This window comes from Acanthaster planci, linkage group LG19 (genome assembly GCF_054643075.1).
Source record: "Acanthaster planci isolate LZ-2023a linkage group LG19, COTS_SCS, whole genome shotgun sequence".
Classification (NCBI taxonomy): domain Eukaryota; kingdom Metazoa; phylum Echinodermata; class Asteroidea; order Valvatida; family Acanthasteridae; genus Acanthaster; species Acanthaster planci.
Genome location: NC_141795.1, coordinates 606,881 through 623,275, shown reverse-complemented (window position 1 = coordinate 623,275; position 16,395 = coordinate 606,881). Strand labels below are relative to the sequence as shown.

The window sequence follows — 16,395 nt, the reverse complement described above, 5'->3', positions numbered from 1 at the left end:
TTGCAGATGATGGATGTCATCCCTTTTGGGCAACTCAGCTGTCTGTCCGCAGATGCTATGTACCAGTACTGCGACTTTACTCCTCAAAGAAGATTATGGAGAAAACAAGCAAGCAAATACTCCAAAGCTTGTGTCGTTCCCGAACATTACAAGCTATTTGGGCAGTCTTGACCCATCCCAAGACTCCAAGAGGAGGAATGCCTCGGATGCAGGAGATTACGAGAGCGCCTGGGAGAAACCGGAAGAAGATGGGCTTCCCGCTGAGATGTTGCAACATCGGCGAGATCCAGTGTCCCCAGAAAAATAAACTCGCTCCCATCCCACCCTGGGATGATACATAGCATACCTCAGTCACAGCTTGCTGGGAGGAAATAAATTATGCAAACATTTCCTGGCACCACCTCTGTCTTGGCCTCAACTCATGCCCGAGCATCTTTTAATGAGATGCAGGTATTCATTAGTTGTTTTTCTTGGTTATGAAGTCAGGAATGCAATGCAGACGCATTCATCAATACCACAATTTCGGTTGGTTTATTTGCACAGTGAAATGTTTTCATGTGGCTTTCGTATCGAAAGGTCTCCAGGCATAATTTTCAAAATTGCCAGCCACGCAGGCAAAAACATTTACAGAGCTGTCATCTCTAGTTCTAGTTAGCTGATTAATCGGATTCCATTCTGCTTCTCTCTCTGAGAGAGCATCCAATCAGGATCCTCCTTGGAAAAAAAAATGGGGGAAACAATCCCAGCTTCAGCTTTCAATATGTAGGTTGAGGTTTGTTGAAGTGGTCCATGAGACTTTAATGACAGGCAAGTCCTTCCGAGAGCCTGCAAGTTGTTATTTTAGAGTTTCTGACATTCTGAGGCCCCATTAACATGCACCAGCTGAAGGCGCCAAACAGTCATGGAAAATGTTCACCCTTGAAGGTAAACAAACACGATTTGGAGGGGGGAGCACGTTCAAGCAACTCCCCCAGAAGACGGCCTACGTGCAGGCATGTTTGTGTGCTCCTTCTTGGATAACAGGCAGTGCCAGAAAAGTTGGCATACAAAGGTTCTGGTTGAGTCAACACTGCCTGCAACTGTCAACCTTAGATCTTCACTGTTAAGTACCACCCTGGAAATGCTATTGATATTCAAGTCAGAGACATCATCCCAGGTAACCACAGCAACTGCATCATTTTTCTGCAATCATGTTATTTATCAGAGCTCTTTAGAAAATCAGGCCGGCAATTTTCTGACCAACGACATTTGACAACAGCAACTCTGGGAGAAAAAAGTCTATAATGGTAGACATTTGGATTCCACACGGACACAAAAAACACCTCAGGGCAGAGAACAAACTCTATAAACCTAAAAGCAGCTGATCAATTGAAGTCTTATACAAGCATGCAATCAATAAAAAAAAAGCAAGCATTTCTTGCATCAGTAATCTCGGCACGATGTGACATTCGTGAACAAAGCCGGCCCTCCATCTGCATACAAGTAGCTGCACTCCTGAAACGGATTTTCTCCACATTGAGTCCAGGTGTGAGTATCTTGGCATTACCTTCCTCCCCGTAGTTAACTTCAAGCTAGGACGCCAGCCAAGGTGACCGCATTCTCTGAGCTTACACTGGGGGAGGATTACGGCTCTTCCCAGAACATGAGCAGAACTGTTCCCATAAGAACAATTTTTATTCATGACACAGCGTACGGATAATGCAAAGGAAAAAATGAACTGTGCCACATCGTCTTTCATAGGCGTGATTTCTTTATGGCATGTTTTGAAAAATGTGCCTCTGAAAGATTTAAGAGATGAACACTGGGGCATAAACGAAGAAACTTGAACCATTTTCCATCTCTCAGTTTTTGTCTATTTGATGATTATTTCCAGTGGCACAGTGTGCTTAAATCAACACTTTGTGCTTTTCTACTTTCTTACAAATTCTGGAAAAAATTTGAATTGCTGAGATTTGCTAATTACCATTTGAAATGTTAACATCTCTTTATTGTCCTTTCAAAAGTACAGGCAATTTTTTCTTTTATCCGTAGGTAAAAGTAAATGAAATTGTTTATTTCTGTCTGGGAAAAAAACTGCTTCTCATAAAAAGTTGCATTTTGTTAATCATTTTCAAACACAAAACTGTTGGATAATGGCAGAATCCAAATCTCAAATTTATGACTTTTTATACAAGTTCTTAATTCTGCATTCAAAATTTTGCAGTTTTGCAAGACACTGAAAAAAATGAACAATGAATCAACCCCGCCATGGTGCACGTGCCTTGCGTGCTGCCATCCTGTGTGAATTATCTACACCTCAAGTATATAACAAAGATAAGTTTCAGTACGGCTCTGTGATGTCAGCTTCAAGTCAAATCAGAGGAGGCAACTAGGCAGTGCGCCAGTCTCAAGATGTGATCCTTGGTTGCCATGGAGTTTGTTTACGTCCAGGATGGAGCAAGACCAGCGCTATGTGTCAGCAGCAATTACAAAGTGGAGATTATCAATTGGATGACGATCTTTCCAAATGCCAAGCATTCAGAATATTTCGCCCGAGGCACCAATAAATTTCAATTCCGGTGGGCACTTGTCAGCCAGCCAAAACTTCGCCTTTTATCTACTGCAGCATCATGGCAAAGCTACTTGCAAAGATACCAGCTTACATGTAACTTGTTCCATCTGCCAATGTCAAATTTTGGGGAGGGGGGCAAACAATGAATGCAACATACGGAGGTCATTATCATCCAAACAAACAGAATCATTCTGACAGAAGTTAAACATTAAAAGTTCTTTGTAACAGATGTTTAGCCCAAGTGCCAATAGACCTTTTTCCTGTGATGTCACAATCGTGCTGGACCGCAATGTAGTGTGATGGTAATGAGTAGATAGTGTTGTGATGGTAATTTACTTATTCAAGACAAGCTCGTCATGCAGAGTTCGAAACGTGTGCTTATACGTTGTTGAAGCTGCCAATAGGAATATATGCGATCACCATGGCCACGGCGGTCCACACGTGGTGGTATTGTTTACATTTCTCGCAATCCAGTCACGTGGCTGAAAAAGGTCTACAGTACATGCCAACTGCACGGGCCGGAATGGTACAAGCCACTTCTACTGAAACTTAATGCCTATAAGCATGACACTAAACTGCACAAAAACTCTACTCATAGATGATTTCCAAAGCATAACAAAAGCTGACCGCTTTAATGGTGGAATCAAACCAATCTTATCATCTAGGTTATCCAAAAGTGATCTGCAATGTGTCCCATTTGATTTTAGCAATCCATAGATATTCCCCGCAAGCAATCAAAATGGAGTTTGCTCCACCCTCTCATCCCATTACCAGACCTAATACGGCCATTTCACAATAGTGCGCCACCAAGAGTTGGCAACGCATTGGCCAATCACAATGCGCGAATTGTCGACCCAATGGAAAGGCTCGGCAACTTTCGCGCATTATGATTGGCCAATGTGTTAAAAACTCTTGGTGTCACACTATTGTGAATTGCCCGTAATGAAAAAACAAAATGCGCATTTCATCTTTGCAATTTGAAATGAGTGTAGATACTGACAGCTGAGTACACTGTGCGTGTTTAAGAGTGTATACTTGTATGTCTCTGGTGGCAGAAGCAAACGAGATGCAAGGAAAAACATTATCAACAAAGCATCTCCTCTTTAAAACTACACGTTGAGTTATAAATGCCATCTGGTGACACTGTATGCTGAAAATGGATGGTAGTTGTTAGCACAGTTCTTGGCAGGACACACTGTATAAAGGCTTTGCATTGTAGCCATCTTGCAGGGCAGTTCTTTTGCCCCACTGGGAAACCTCCTTTGTGCATACCCCGTGGAACAGAAGCACTGGCCTGCAAGATGGCAGCCTTGCAAGCCCTCTGTAAAGGCAAGTTGAAATAGGATACTTAGGAAAAAGAAGTATATTAGCACATGTACATGTACTCACCCTGACTTTGTGGGTCTGTTTAATCCCAAGGTGTGGTAGACTTCTTTGCGACTATACGAGTTGAAAAGAAATATGGACAGAAATTTTTACTAAATTGCAAGTTGAAAAGTTACGAGGAAAGAAATCACTGCCAAAATAATTCGGAGAATAAAATAATGGTAAAGCAGTGCACTTCATCTTGGAAAATCCCCCCTCCCCCTTCAAAAAAAAAAAAATGAAAATTATTACAGGAAATGTGCAAAAAGATTTAATGTCAATTTATACAAAACAATTAAAACCACGGTAAAAGGGTCTCCAAGTGACAAATATGACCCACTCTGTGAAAATGAGTCTTAAGTCACCAGGGTTACTTTTTGAGTTTTCATTTGTATTGGAAAGAGCAAATTGAGTTTTTGTTTTGATGTATCACTCAGTTTGGCATGCTGATGAAAGTGGATACTCCATTGGTGAAAAATGCTGTGGGTTCCTATTGATTTACAGTGTGCAAAATTATTCGAAAGGACTTTTTACTCCAAAGTGGCTCTGGCGACTTCAGACTCATTTTCACAGAGTGGGTGACAAATTGATGTCTAGCCCCCATTAATAAGCTATGCTACTGTAAAGTACTTTGCCTACCTTTCACAAGAAATATATTATTCAGAACACACCCATGGTCATTTCAATTTCTAACTTCAAATGGCGCAACAAATATAATACAACTTTGTACAATAACTTGGATGACCGGAGGTTTTTTTCAAGTTTAGATCATCCCAAGAGGAAGTTTGGATGGAAAGGCTTATTATTATCAATGAAAGCAGATTTCAGACCGGATGGGTGGGTTCCTAAGATGTCAACGTTGGCTGGACTTGTGCATGTATTTGCCCACCACAGATCAGGCTGTCCTTGGCCAAACAAACACGTCTGACCAGTCAATATTTTGTTAGAAAATATATCAGATTATTTCCCCAAACTGGATGCCATATCAAGACAAGGACATCACCTCTTGTAAGTTTTGACAATCATGAGCAGCTTATCAGGATCATTTTTTCTCTACCAACAGAGGGCAGCATACTACACCTCTCGACACCCCAGTGAGTGAGACAAACTGTATGGCACGTGAGCTTTGCCGACAGGTGAAAACCTAGGCTTTAGGTGTCTACTGCCCTCTGTTGTTGAATTTGAAAGTCAGCAATTCAAGAGAAAAAATTTACCGAACACTTCTCCAGCAGAGTGCTCTTTATGTCATCGAGTTTATGCCCAGCTCTTGCAAGTTTTTAAAATTTATTCATTTGCCTCTTGAAGGTTGAGGCAATTGTTTCAGAACTGATTCGGTATTTTTTTTTCTTTTCAAGGAAACTTTTGAGGGCAAAAGATCTGCATGACACCATCAAACACCACAAGTAAAAGATCCAAGACCAAGCATTAACAATTTTCCTTTTCACTTGGAGCTCTGTATAGCGTGAGCGACCAGTCAGAAGTTACTCCCCTTCCCTTTTCCCACGGGTGTGTCATGCCAGCTCTCATTTGATCCACCCCTGGGTTTGTCGGTCCCCCAACACAAAGTAGATAAGTAACTCTGACCATGAAACCACAGTGCCGATTTGGTTCCTTCTCCAAAGAGAGCGATAAAATGTATCTGACATCCGAGCCAATTTCAAATTTTTTTTTAAAAGTTGCAAGTCAGCAAGTTGGGAGGTGTCAGCCCAATTTTGTCTGTCACTTGCAAGGCCTGTCCTCGGCCTGCTGTTCACAGTGAGCTTCCCAGTCCAAGACAAGGCCGCGACACGAGGAGATCCAACTGACGCTGGAAGCTGAGATTGTGATTCAGAACCACTTCCTGTCTTGCCAGACTGGAGACGCAGAGGAGGAGGGGAAAAAAAAGTTGAGTCATGTGACTTAAGTAACCTCACGCACCAGCGCACTAGTTTCTCCAGCCACATTTTTGCCTTGGGCACAAAAATATCCTTCAGCGAGCTCAGGTAGAGGAATAGACGACAACACTCGGAGAGGTGCAGATTCATTTTTGTAAAAACAAGTAGCCATGTGTAGCAACCAAATGAAAGACAAATTTTTGAAAAGTTTCCAGGTTCAGTGTTGGAGAATTCCAGCATGCTGGAATCCTTTGCCTTAGTTCAACTTGACAGCAAAATTTATAATATATTCACATTATTTCCAGTTAATGTCACTGCAAATTACTTATCTGGATACTCTAGTACATATTGTAAAGCTTGCCTCAGTAAAATACTGTTACATGAACATTAGTAATATGAAGGTTTTCAATATTGCTGTCACTCGGCAGGTGTCCATCCAACATTCTTTTCAAAAATGAAATGGCAATAAAGTAATCACAGGTTGATACAAGCCATGGAACATCTTCCAGAAAATGACTGAGTGACCCAGCATCCACTGGCATGTTGAAAGTGGCTTGATGTCACACAGAAAATACCCCAGTCAAAAGTGTTGGATCACATCTGAATGTGACCTATGTGACAGAAACCATACTCAAGTGTTTTTCATATATGCATTTCTCAGTAAAAAAAAATCCCTAAAACAAAAAAAAAGGCAAAAAAAAGCACAGCATGTCAAAAATAATAATAATAATCATAATAACAATAAACAATTCCCATAAAGCGCATAATACAATGAAGTCTCTATGCGCTGGAGAGAGTGAACAGGTGTGTTTTAAGTTGAAGTTTAAACTGTTCTAAGGAGGGGCAGATCTTAATGTGCTGTGGAAGAATTTTCCATAGTTCCAGTGCAGCAAATCGGAAGGCAGGTTGACCATATGATTTGGTAAGAATTGGGTGTGGACTAAGAAGATCTTTGTTGCTGGAGCAAAGAGTCCTTGGCAGATGATATTTTGCCAATTTACGCATGGAGATAAACTGGGGCTGTTTTAAGTATGCATTTGTAAATCAAGACCAAAATTTTACAAGTTATCCGGAATTTATCTGGTAGCCAATGAAGCTGTCGTAAAACAGGAGAGATAGGTTAAAGTTTAAAGTCTAAGGTGTGCAAACAAAGGCACAGAATTAAAAAAGAAAATTCCAGACTCATTTCTGATGAATGACTTCAGTCGTTTGCTGCTTTTGATATGATTCACCAGAGGACACATCATGAGACAACGAACTTTCTTTTCTTTAAATTTTTGTTATTTCGACAATTGAAAAGAAGAGAGAAGCTTGGAATCTAGGGAATAGACAATCACAAGAGAGTTGGAAGCAGAGGGAAGGCATTAATTAGCTGTAATTGTCCAGGAAATTCAATTTTTGCAATTCAATCCAGATGCATTTCCCTGGTGCTCACAATGCAGTCCATTTGTGGAAGGGTAAACAATGGACGAGAAGTTTCCGTTCTCGTCACCACTTCGGCTGCTCTGATCTATTAGATCAGCACTTGCCTTCCACTTTTAGTGACCATAGTTTAAATCCCATTGTAGTACAATGCATGTGAATGTCAGTCCCTCGTTGTTTAAAAGGCAATTCCAAGGCAGCAAAAGTTTCTGGGGCTTTCCAACCGCAAGCCGGAATGGCATTTCCTTTCATGTGGTGCGTTATTCTTCTTGGCTGGCCACAGATCTCTACAGAGACTAATTTTGGGGGGTCCCAGGCTCATCAGCGTAAACAAATAAAGCACCAGTTATAATACAGACAGGCTCCCTTGTTTACTACAACATTCCCACAATTAAGACAGTATTTCCTCATTTAGCAACTTTCCAAGTTGATGAACTACAGGCAACTGATCACTGTGAATCAGTCAGATGCTTCATTACCAAGAAAGCATACTGTGCCACCAACCATTTGCACAGTAATGGGGATTTGATGGTTTTTCTGAGCAAGACTTGGTACCACGCCTCCACCACAGGGGTACTCTCCACAAGTATCAAATGATCAAGTGTCCAACTTCAGTTTATAAACTACTGCAATTTATCCCTTCCCCCATTTTCAAGTGAAAAGAGCTGCCCCCAAAAGTTACTACAGTGCCTCACTGCGCACCCCTAGTCTGATCACATACATACATGTTCCTGTGGGGTGAGACTGACAGCCCTGTGGCAGATTCTACAAGGGATAAACCCGTCACTGGGAGGAACGTGACATGTGTTACATCGAGTGGGACATGATGAAGGGCAAAGGGAAATTCGGAGAGCCACCCTCCCCCTTGATGGGTGGAGCAGGTGCCGTTGCTCTTCAGGCAAAAGGGACTGACAATGGGGTAATTGGCTAAACTGCACCAGATATGGTCCTACCCACTTTTACGGAGCTGGTTAAATTCAGGTGTTCAGGACCTGTAAACATTTTCTGATTTTTTTTTTTTTTTCGTTTTTGGTTAATTCTTTTTCTTCTGTTGGGAGCTGATGTATTAAAAGTTGGAATCATGACTGCAAACCTTGTAAATGCACTTGTTGGTTGGACAGGAAATGAAGGAAGTTCTGTCACTGTCAAGTAGTTACACTATAATTAAGTAATTTTTTGTTTCATTTGATGAGACAAGACTAGACCCTGATCATTCACTCAGGCTATGGACAGATCTGCTGAGGAAATCATAATTATTACTAAGGAAATCTGTACTGTAAGGCTTTACACTCCCTCCAAAAGCAAAGTGTTAGTCAGAAGCAATCAGGAAATACTGGGGGGTTTCCAAATCTAAGCTTTTCTCCGTCTAGGGCTGCATTCTTGACATCAAAACCACCTGTAGGCCCACAATGTCTGCACCAAAAATATTTCCATCTCTACGACATGCAGATTGATACTCCTCTACTAAAACACACTTGTAATTGATCCAAGACTTCCACTGAAGGGATAAAGAATAAGGACAAAACCAGCTATAAAGACAAAGCCCGCGGGCCAATTTCACAGAGCTGCTTAAGAACAAAAAACTTTGCTTAAAAAACAAAAGTTACCAGCTAAATTCCATTCCAAATCAATATACATCACTTGGCCTGTAGGCTGTAGCCTGATTTATCAAGCAAAATGCTTTCACACTTGAACAAATGTTGTGCTTAAGCAGCTCTATGAGACTGGCTCCAGATTTGACGCCCCCCCAACCATGATGCAACATTTTCATTCATGACCTTTCTTGGCTCCGTTGAACAGTTATGTTCACGGCTCAAGAAAGATTGTTGTAACTAGAAGCTGCACAAGCAATCCAAGAATGTCACGTAATGTGTATTCCGATCAACACATGCACCATTTGGATCAAAAACCCCAGGGGTTCACGCACTTGGCAAGCCCATTAAGCTATTTGAACGATTGTAAGGGCATAACCAATTGATGGTGGCCCTCAATTTCCACTTGAGTTAGTTTTCCTTAAGTCAACACAGAAATGAAAGCAAACAAGGAGTCTAATTTTGGTGATACCCACACACACAGGATGGGGGACTGTCAACCGCCAACTGCGTAGGGTGCTGCATCTGTTGCATTAGTAATGACAAACTGTTGCACGTAGCGTTGCGTGCAACAGCAGAGAGCCTGTCGACAGATGAAGGACCCAGTACCCAGAAACCAGCATTTCCTGAGAGTCTCTTGTTGACAATTGCCCACTTGTGGAAAACAACTGTTCTAATCCTGAGAAAATTACAGCATCCAGTGTTGACGTATGAACCCCTGTGTACATTCAAAGAAATGTTGTCAACAGCCGAACTTCTTCACGGCTGAAATAAGCACATATCCTTTTAACAAGCAGACTCTTAACTCCACTTTCATCGCAGACGTTAAATCCCCAAAATTCCTGGCATATGACAGTTGGCAAAGTTAAAGAAGTGAATATCCCTTGAAGCTAAGAAAGTTGTCTTCAAATCAAAGCTTCGAGTAAGGGAAATTATTTAATAAAACAGTGTTTTTTTATTTTGCATACATTCTTAGATTACCCTAAGTGGATTAAAGATCTGACACACAACACTTGACATGGTTATATTTATCGTTAAATCAAGGTTTCATGGATAAAAAAAACTGCCGAAGGAAAATTCCTAATGATGATTACAGTATTCCATTTAAAACTTTGACATTAAAACAACGCTTACCACAGAAAATAAATCTGACCACGAGCCTATTCAATGGTCATCTCAACTTTTTTTGTTCAGAGTTCAAATAAACCTACCTTGTTCTTAGACCCTCTGGAGAATTTGCTTGTTCTCTTTGGCCATTTGACAAACATTACAAACAAATTAAAGGCCATGACTGCAACCAAATTCCTGATGCTTGGTTCTTCTTGAATCCAGTTCCTTGCACAGGAAATGCTCCGTCCTTGTTGACCAAACTTTGCAAAAGGATCGAGTGTAACTACAACACACCCAACCTCAGGCCACTGACCTAAATCAGTTTACCATCAATTGACGGTGACTTCCTAAGATGCAAATGAGTTGCCTGATTGGCCAAGAAGCTGTAGTCAAGGGGAACGAGTGATTGGCGGACGACTCAGTTGAGATTGCATCATCTCGCTGTGGCAGTGACTTTTGGATACAAGTATGCAAAACAGCACACGCGTGGGCAGTTCAAAGATTGAATCTGCAAGAAGCTGACAGATGAGGTATCCCTGGCACTTGATTGGTTAGCTTCACCCTCTCCTATAGTGAAAGGCTAGTGTAACCTTGAGATGTGAATATTCATGACTTGATTGTTCACAAGTGCAACAGACCGACCAGATTTGTCCGTTGCAGCTCAGCCTGCGTGAAATTGAAGTGACTACAGAAATTGGCTATAAAATGTAAGCAGTTAGACAGTCTCTGCTTCAACTTGCAGTAATTTGATTGGCAGATGAGTCACTTAAACTCCGTGATTGGCTAGGGCCTCCTGGGTTAGCATGCAGGTCCCTAGACTTCATCAGGAGCTGATTTGCATATTTATGAGTCACCACAATGTTATATTAACTCCAACTGATCTTAAGCACATATCCTGTTAGTTTTTTCAGTCACACTGACCCGAGAGGAACTTATCAGATGCTTTATTTGTTAACTTTAAGAGCTCAAAAACTTGACAAGGTCACTCAAATGGCCTTTATGGATGCCAAACCAAAATCGGGCAGCAAGACATTCTATCACTGTACACAGCCAACCGTTGTACATTGGGAGTCAGTTCCGCCACAGCAGCTCGCTGCTGGACACCGTCTGCAGCTCCTGTGTTTCACTTGAAAAGTTAGAGTGTTGCAGGAAGTGATTAGGACATAAAGTAACCCACTGTACCGTTATCCACTGTACCGGTATATCAAAGCAACTGTAAGTAGGCTATACATGCCCCAAAACAGCTCTGCTGTGGAGAAATTCACAGGAAGATTTGCTGATGTGCAAAGCAGCAGAAAAAAAAATGTTTGTTTGAATGATACCCTCTGCTGAGTCTTGAATAAGATGTAGGTCAGTATACATGTAAATGTAGGTCATTAGAAACAATTCTCCAAAAAAAGTCTTCTTTCTTTCACTTTTTCCCTGTCCTTTTTTTTCCCTTCTGTTGTTGCTTTCATTCCAGATTTTTGTCCGTGGACGTACACCACAGGACAGGAGACAGTCCCAGAGGATGGCTTGTCAATAGGGTGACAGTAACTTGCTGGAAGTTGAGGAAAATGACACAATTTGAAATTCCTGGAGAATATTGAAGCCACAGGAAATCGCACCTGATCATAAGTGGTGACAAATCCACAGCATTCGCCTGAAGGTGCGCCGAGGTGCCCTCTACGTGGGCCCATTTTAGGGGGGGCGGACAGACTGCTAATGACACTCCCTTCCCCGTCACATCACTGCCTCTGCCTGTCTTTGTAATTTGGGACTTTTCTCCTTTTTCGCAGAAAGGGGGGGTGTCAAAACTGATCCAAACTGTCCTGGAACAATTAGCACCGTCCCTGCACACTTCCCACCCATCACTAAAGAGAATCCTGACATGCAACAACTAGATGCAGGCAAAAGACATACACAGACAAACTCTGTCATGTTATCCACAATCAACAAAGGGCACATGAGCTCTGAGCCTCCATGAACTGACAGTCCCAACTGTGAGGCATATCGTCATCTTCTGATAACCCGTTGACTCACAAAGTACATGCTCCTTTTACTTCTTCGACTATGCATCAACAACATGTGGGGTTGTTTGGGGCAGTCCTTTGAATATACATGTAATTGAAGAAGTTTTTGATAATATGAGCCAAACAATCCACCTTTTTTAATCTCTAAACTTTTGGGGCGTCACTTGAACTCTGATTTATCATTGTTTTGAGTCAACTGAACACAATTTCTCATTTCTTTACAGTAAGAAATCTTTCTTCTGCGACTGTCTTTAAAGGCAATGTTGGGTGTGCAAAGGAAGAGGGGATTTATTCACCAGTCGTGATTAAAATGACTACTCCTAACATAGTGAAGTTTGGAATTTAATCTCAGTGTTGCACAGCTTCACCCGAAATCTGCAGTGGAAAGTTTTCGTCAGCAGAGGGAAAGAGGTCTCAGACAACAACAACAACAACAAAATTTCCAGCGTCAAAAGAATGGCAAACAATACCTTAACGCATCGGTGGTAACTCTTAAACATCCCCATGGCTGCTTCCTGGTACTGCTTCTCAAGCATGTCATGCTGAAACTGGAGACGACTATTTGGGGGGAAAATGGGGAATTAAAAATGTTAGCAAACATATATTCCTTGAGTCTGTACTACCACTGAATTTTAGCATTGATAGTGATGGAGTCTCAATGCTGTTCTTTTTCTTGATCAAAATAGCTCAATATACATGTATTTCTGTAACCTGTTATGTACCGGTAATATACCGGTAAAATGCCATTTCATATTTTTGTTCGGTTTCTGTTATTGAGGAATCTGTTGTGACTCATGTAAAGAAATTAAAACTTTTCACATAAGTTGGGTCAGTGAAGTTCACTGGAAACAAAGTCTTATCAACTTATATTGTTAGAGCCTACCGGTAGATACGTACCTGATAAGAGCTTTCTGTTTCTCAAACTCTCTTTGCTGAAAAATGAATAAAACAATCAATCAATGATTGCCTTGTATAAAGATACAAGATTGCATAATGTCGACTAAGAGAATTGAATTGTTTGCTGTTATTTGAAATGTCAAGGTTAGACGCAATTTCCAGAAACACAGATTGTCACAAGATGTATTCTCTGTCAATGTTGCAACTGGTATTGACATGACAAAGAGCTTGACAGTGAAAGTAGAACAATTTATATTTACATGATGTATCTAGAAAAAAAATTGCATTGATTTGTTGACATTTCTCCAGATTTCAAATACTTTCACCTTCGCTTTACAACTTTGAGGACAGCACACTCTCACACAGTTTCACCCAATCTGCTTTTCATTTGCACAGATAGCCAGAGCTCAAAAAACCTGATCACTGATGAGTTGTAATGTGATCTGCAAAAACCTTCATATGGTGCGCTTTGTCATTTGGCTGCATATAAACTTTCAAATTAATATGGCCACATGGTTGTTTTCAGATATACTAGAATTACATTTATGATTCTAGGTTGTCTACAACACAAATCTAGGGTGCCAAGAATCACGAATTAAACAGTTTTGAAAACAGGACTGTGTTCAGATCAATTTGAAGTTGACATGCACCAAAATAGAGAAGCTCACCGTTTGAAGGGTCTTCGCAAATCATATCACAATTAGTTTCACATTCATAGTGTGTTATGTTGAATTTGTACATTTTACAATAAGAGTTGAATGCAAAGGAAAAACCACATGGCTAACAGTCCTAGGCTGCACCCTTGTCTGTTGTCTAGGGCTACGGCTAGGTCTGCAACCCTTAGAAATAGGCATGCTGACAATGGACGTACCAATAGCCACGAGTGTCAATAGCTTTTCAAGAGTGAGGGGACATAACCTTAATTAGAACCAATGCAAGCGTGAAGCATGAATCCCTGACAGCATGGGTTCCGGGGCCCACTCAAGGGTCCAGGGCCCTTGATCAGGCCCTGGGAAATTTTGGATTCTAGATGTTTTGTGGTGCAATCTGAGGCAATTTTTAACCACTTGAACAAATTCTTTAGCAAATGCTTTTCCAAATTTATTTCATTTTAAAATCATTTTATCTGAAATATGGATCAAATGTAGGCCTACTCCCCCTACATTTTTTATTTGGTGTCCAGGAAAAAAGTGGAGGGGACAATTGATATATCCCCCTGAGTTGGGGGGCATGTCTCCCCATCACCCACAAACTGACGCTCCCTGAAAGACCTTTTCCCACTTAGCCTTAGCCTTTGAAATCAGAGGCTCTGAAGGGGCTTTAACTCAGGCTTGACATAGAACTGGGTCGGTCCAATCGGTAGGGGTGAAGTTTCACAATTCTTTCCTTTTTTTTTCTTTATTCTCTTTTCCCAATCAGGGGATGCTTTGCTCCATCCAATCTGAGCTGTGAGTATTCCACATGCTGGGATTAATTTGCACAGGATGTATTACAAGTTGTTACAATAATAGAAGCCATGTGTATGCGAGGGGCAGAGGACTTGGGGTCACGGGATGGGTGCGTCACATGCACTTTCAGTTCGAGAAACTGGGTGCTGGGGGTTAATTCGGTCGGACAGCGACAGTCGAGTTGTGGTGACTGCGTTGACGGTGTGAGTGATCCAGGCTACCCCACCCTTCCTGCCACAGACCCTGGACGGTCATCGAGAGTGTAGGTGGGGAGGAGTTTGGGCGACAGCTAGGGGAGGCTGGAGTAGACGGGGCAGGAGAGGGAGTTGGGAGAAAGGTATTATTGGGCGTACAGGCTGTTGACAGAATCATTTCTGGTAACAATTGACTGGAATTTCCTTTGGTGAAATGATCAAGTCAACAGCTGAAGAAATAAGGCTAGTGTTTAACCACTTCATGCCGGGGCATTTTTCAATGTTGATGATGCTGGGCCGGCATGGCTATCATTTTTTCCCGTTTTCAAAATCCTTCAAAAATTCATCATTTCATTTAACGGTCGTTTATAGCCACACTAAGTAATGTTTAGGCACTATTCTATGTTGACAGGTGACCTTCATTGACGCCCGAGTATTTCAGCCAGGCCTGCAGCCTTGTAAACAGAGCCCAGATTGTGCGGTGTTGTATAACTGTCTTTTGTTCACGAACCTGGCTCAGTGCACTGCTGACCTCTTTTCAATAGGGGCCAGATTAGTATGCAGCGGTGCTGTGTGGCTCATCGCTGCGGTGGTGGAGCGCTTTTGTCCCCGGCGGTAATCCGCTCGCTCTCAATGCCCCAAACCCTGGTATATAGTTTCAAAACAAGGCTGGATTATCACCACTTTTGAGAGTGAAAAATGTCGGTAATGCCCAGCAGCCTGGTCTTTTGTTCGGAGTACGGTCTTTTGTTACAGGGCCCGGTTTCCTTTGTCCGAGTTTTGAGACCCCGGCCACGCATATAAACCATACATCTCCGATTCAGGAGTCCGCGGCAGGAAGTGGTTAAAGAGAAAGTCTACAGAGAAGATGGAGCTTAAGGCCAGTAAAAGGGAGTCAGGATGAAAGGAGAAGAGAAACAAATACAGGAAAGGATAGGAGGTTCCAAGCAGGCAGGTCATGCCATGGTTAACACCACAGACACATAAAAGCATAGACTGCCAGGTCCTATTCAAAACAACAGGAAGTTTTTGTGATCTGCGCGGCGCCCTACTAAAATCAAAACTATGGGCAAATTCACCCCTCGGTATAGGGAATTTACTCATACATGTAGTTGAAGAATTCCAGCCATAAAGTTCTATGAAGCCATTTTTCAATTGTAAAAAAACCTCTGTTTACTTAATCTGGCCCCTAGGGATTCAAAACAATGAAGTTGCTACATCTGAAAAGAAGACTTAGCAGTACAGAAGATCAAAAAAGGTGAACGCATTTTGGGAGCACATGCACAAATAGAGGGTAAGTGCATTGCGCGTAATGCGCACTGGACACGCTGCCATGCGTCACTTCGCTCATTGTTTGCCCATACTTTTCAAAATCACGGTTTTACGTGCAAGACCGGCGGTCTATGCGTTTATATGTGTGTGGTTAACACCCACACAATGGGCTTGGTATAAGAAATGTCAGGGGTAATCCAGTGCCCTATCACAAGAGCAAAATGAAGGCGCCGAGATGTCACTGCGGCTTAAACCTTGCTCCTGCGACACACGAACTGTGTGACCAATTTTCTACCCAACGCCTGCACAAGACACCAGCACGCACTGTGCCACATGTTGATGAATAGACAATGGAGCTTAAATTGCCAGACTGGAAAAGAAAAAGGCCAGTTGCAATTTCAATTTAACCGCAGAACGGTGTTGAGATTCAGGGTCAAATCTGGGAGTTTTGGGTATGATCACGGAACCATTATTTGATTTGAAAGTTCTGCTACATGTTACATGTAGAGGTATGTAAATGTACTCCCACCGTCAATGGGTATCATTCATTTACATGCCTGCATTTCAATATCTTAGTTTCCTTCATTCCTGCATTCATCGACTCTTTCCATCCACATTCATATCTTTTTCTTGACTCTTGACATCAGAGAGTTCAAAC

At 41.8% G+C, this 16,395-nt stretch overlaps 1 protein-coding gene and 1 long non-coding RNA gene across 4 annotated transcripts in view; one reads left to right on the top strand and one right to left on the bottom strand.

Annotated features, from left to right (window-relative positions):
- The window catches only part of LOC110973316 (ras-GEF domain-containing family member 1B-like), a 104,723-nt gene that overhangs the window by 73,510 nt on the left and 14,818 nt on the right, over positions 1-16,395 (bottom strand). For 2 of the 3 annotated variants that reach the window (XM_087130008.1, XM_087130009.1), the window contains exons 4-6: positions 12,824-12,858; positions 12,397-12,484; positions 3,941-3,991 (exon numbers count right to left, since the gene is read on the bottom strand). In XM_087130008.1, coding sequence (XP_086986134.1) covers positions 3,941-3,991; positions 12,397-12,484; positions 12,824-12,858 — 174 coding nt within the window. Of the gene's footprint in view, positions 1-3,940; positions 3,992-10,015; positions 10,185-12,396; positions 12,485-12,823; positions 12,859-16,395 lie in introns of those variants that run through there. The other variant, XM_087130011.1, reaches the window with a different exon arrangement.
- Positions 10,536-12,388, top strand: LOC110973362 (uncharacterized). The gene is made up of 3 exons (XR_002597468.2): positions 10,536-11,129; positions 11,377-11,562; positions 12,151-12,388. It is a non-coding gene; the product is annotated as an uncharacterized LOC110973362 (long non-coding RNA).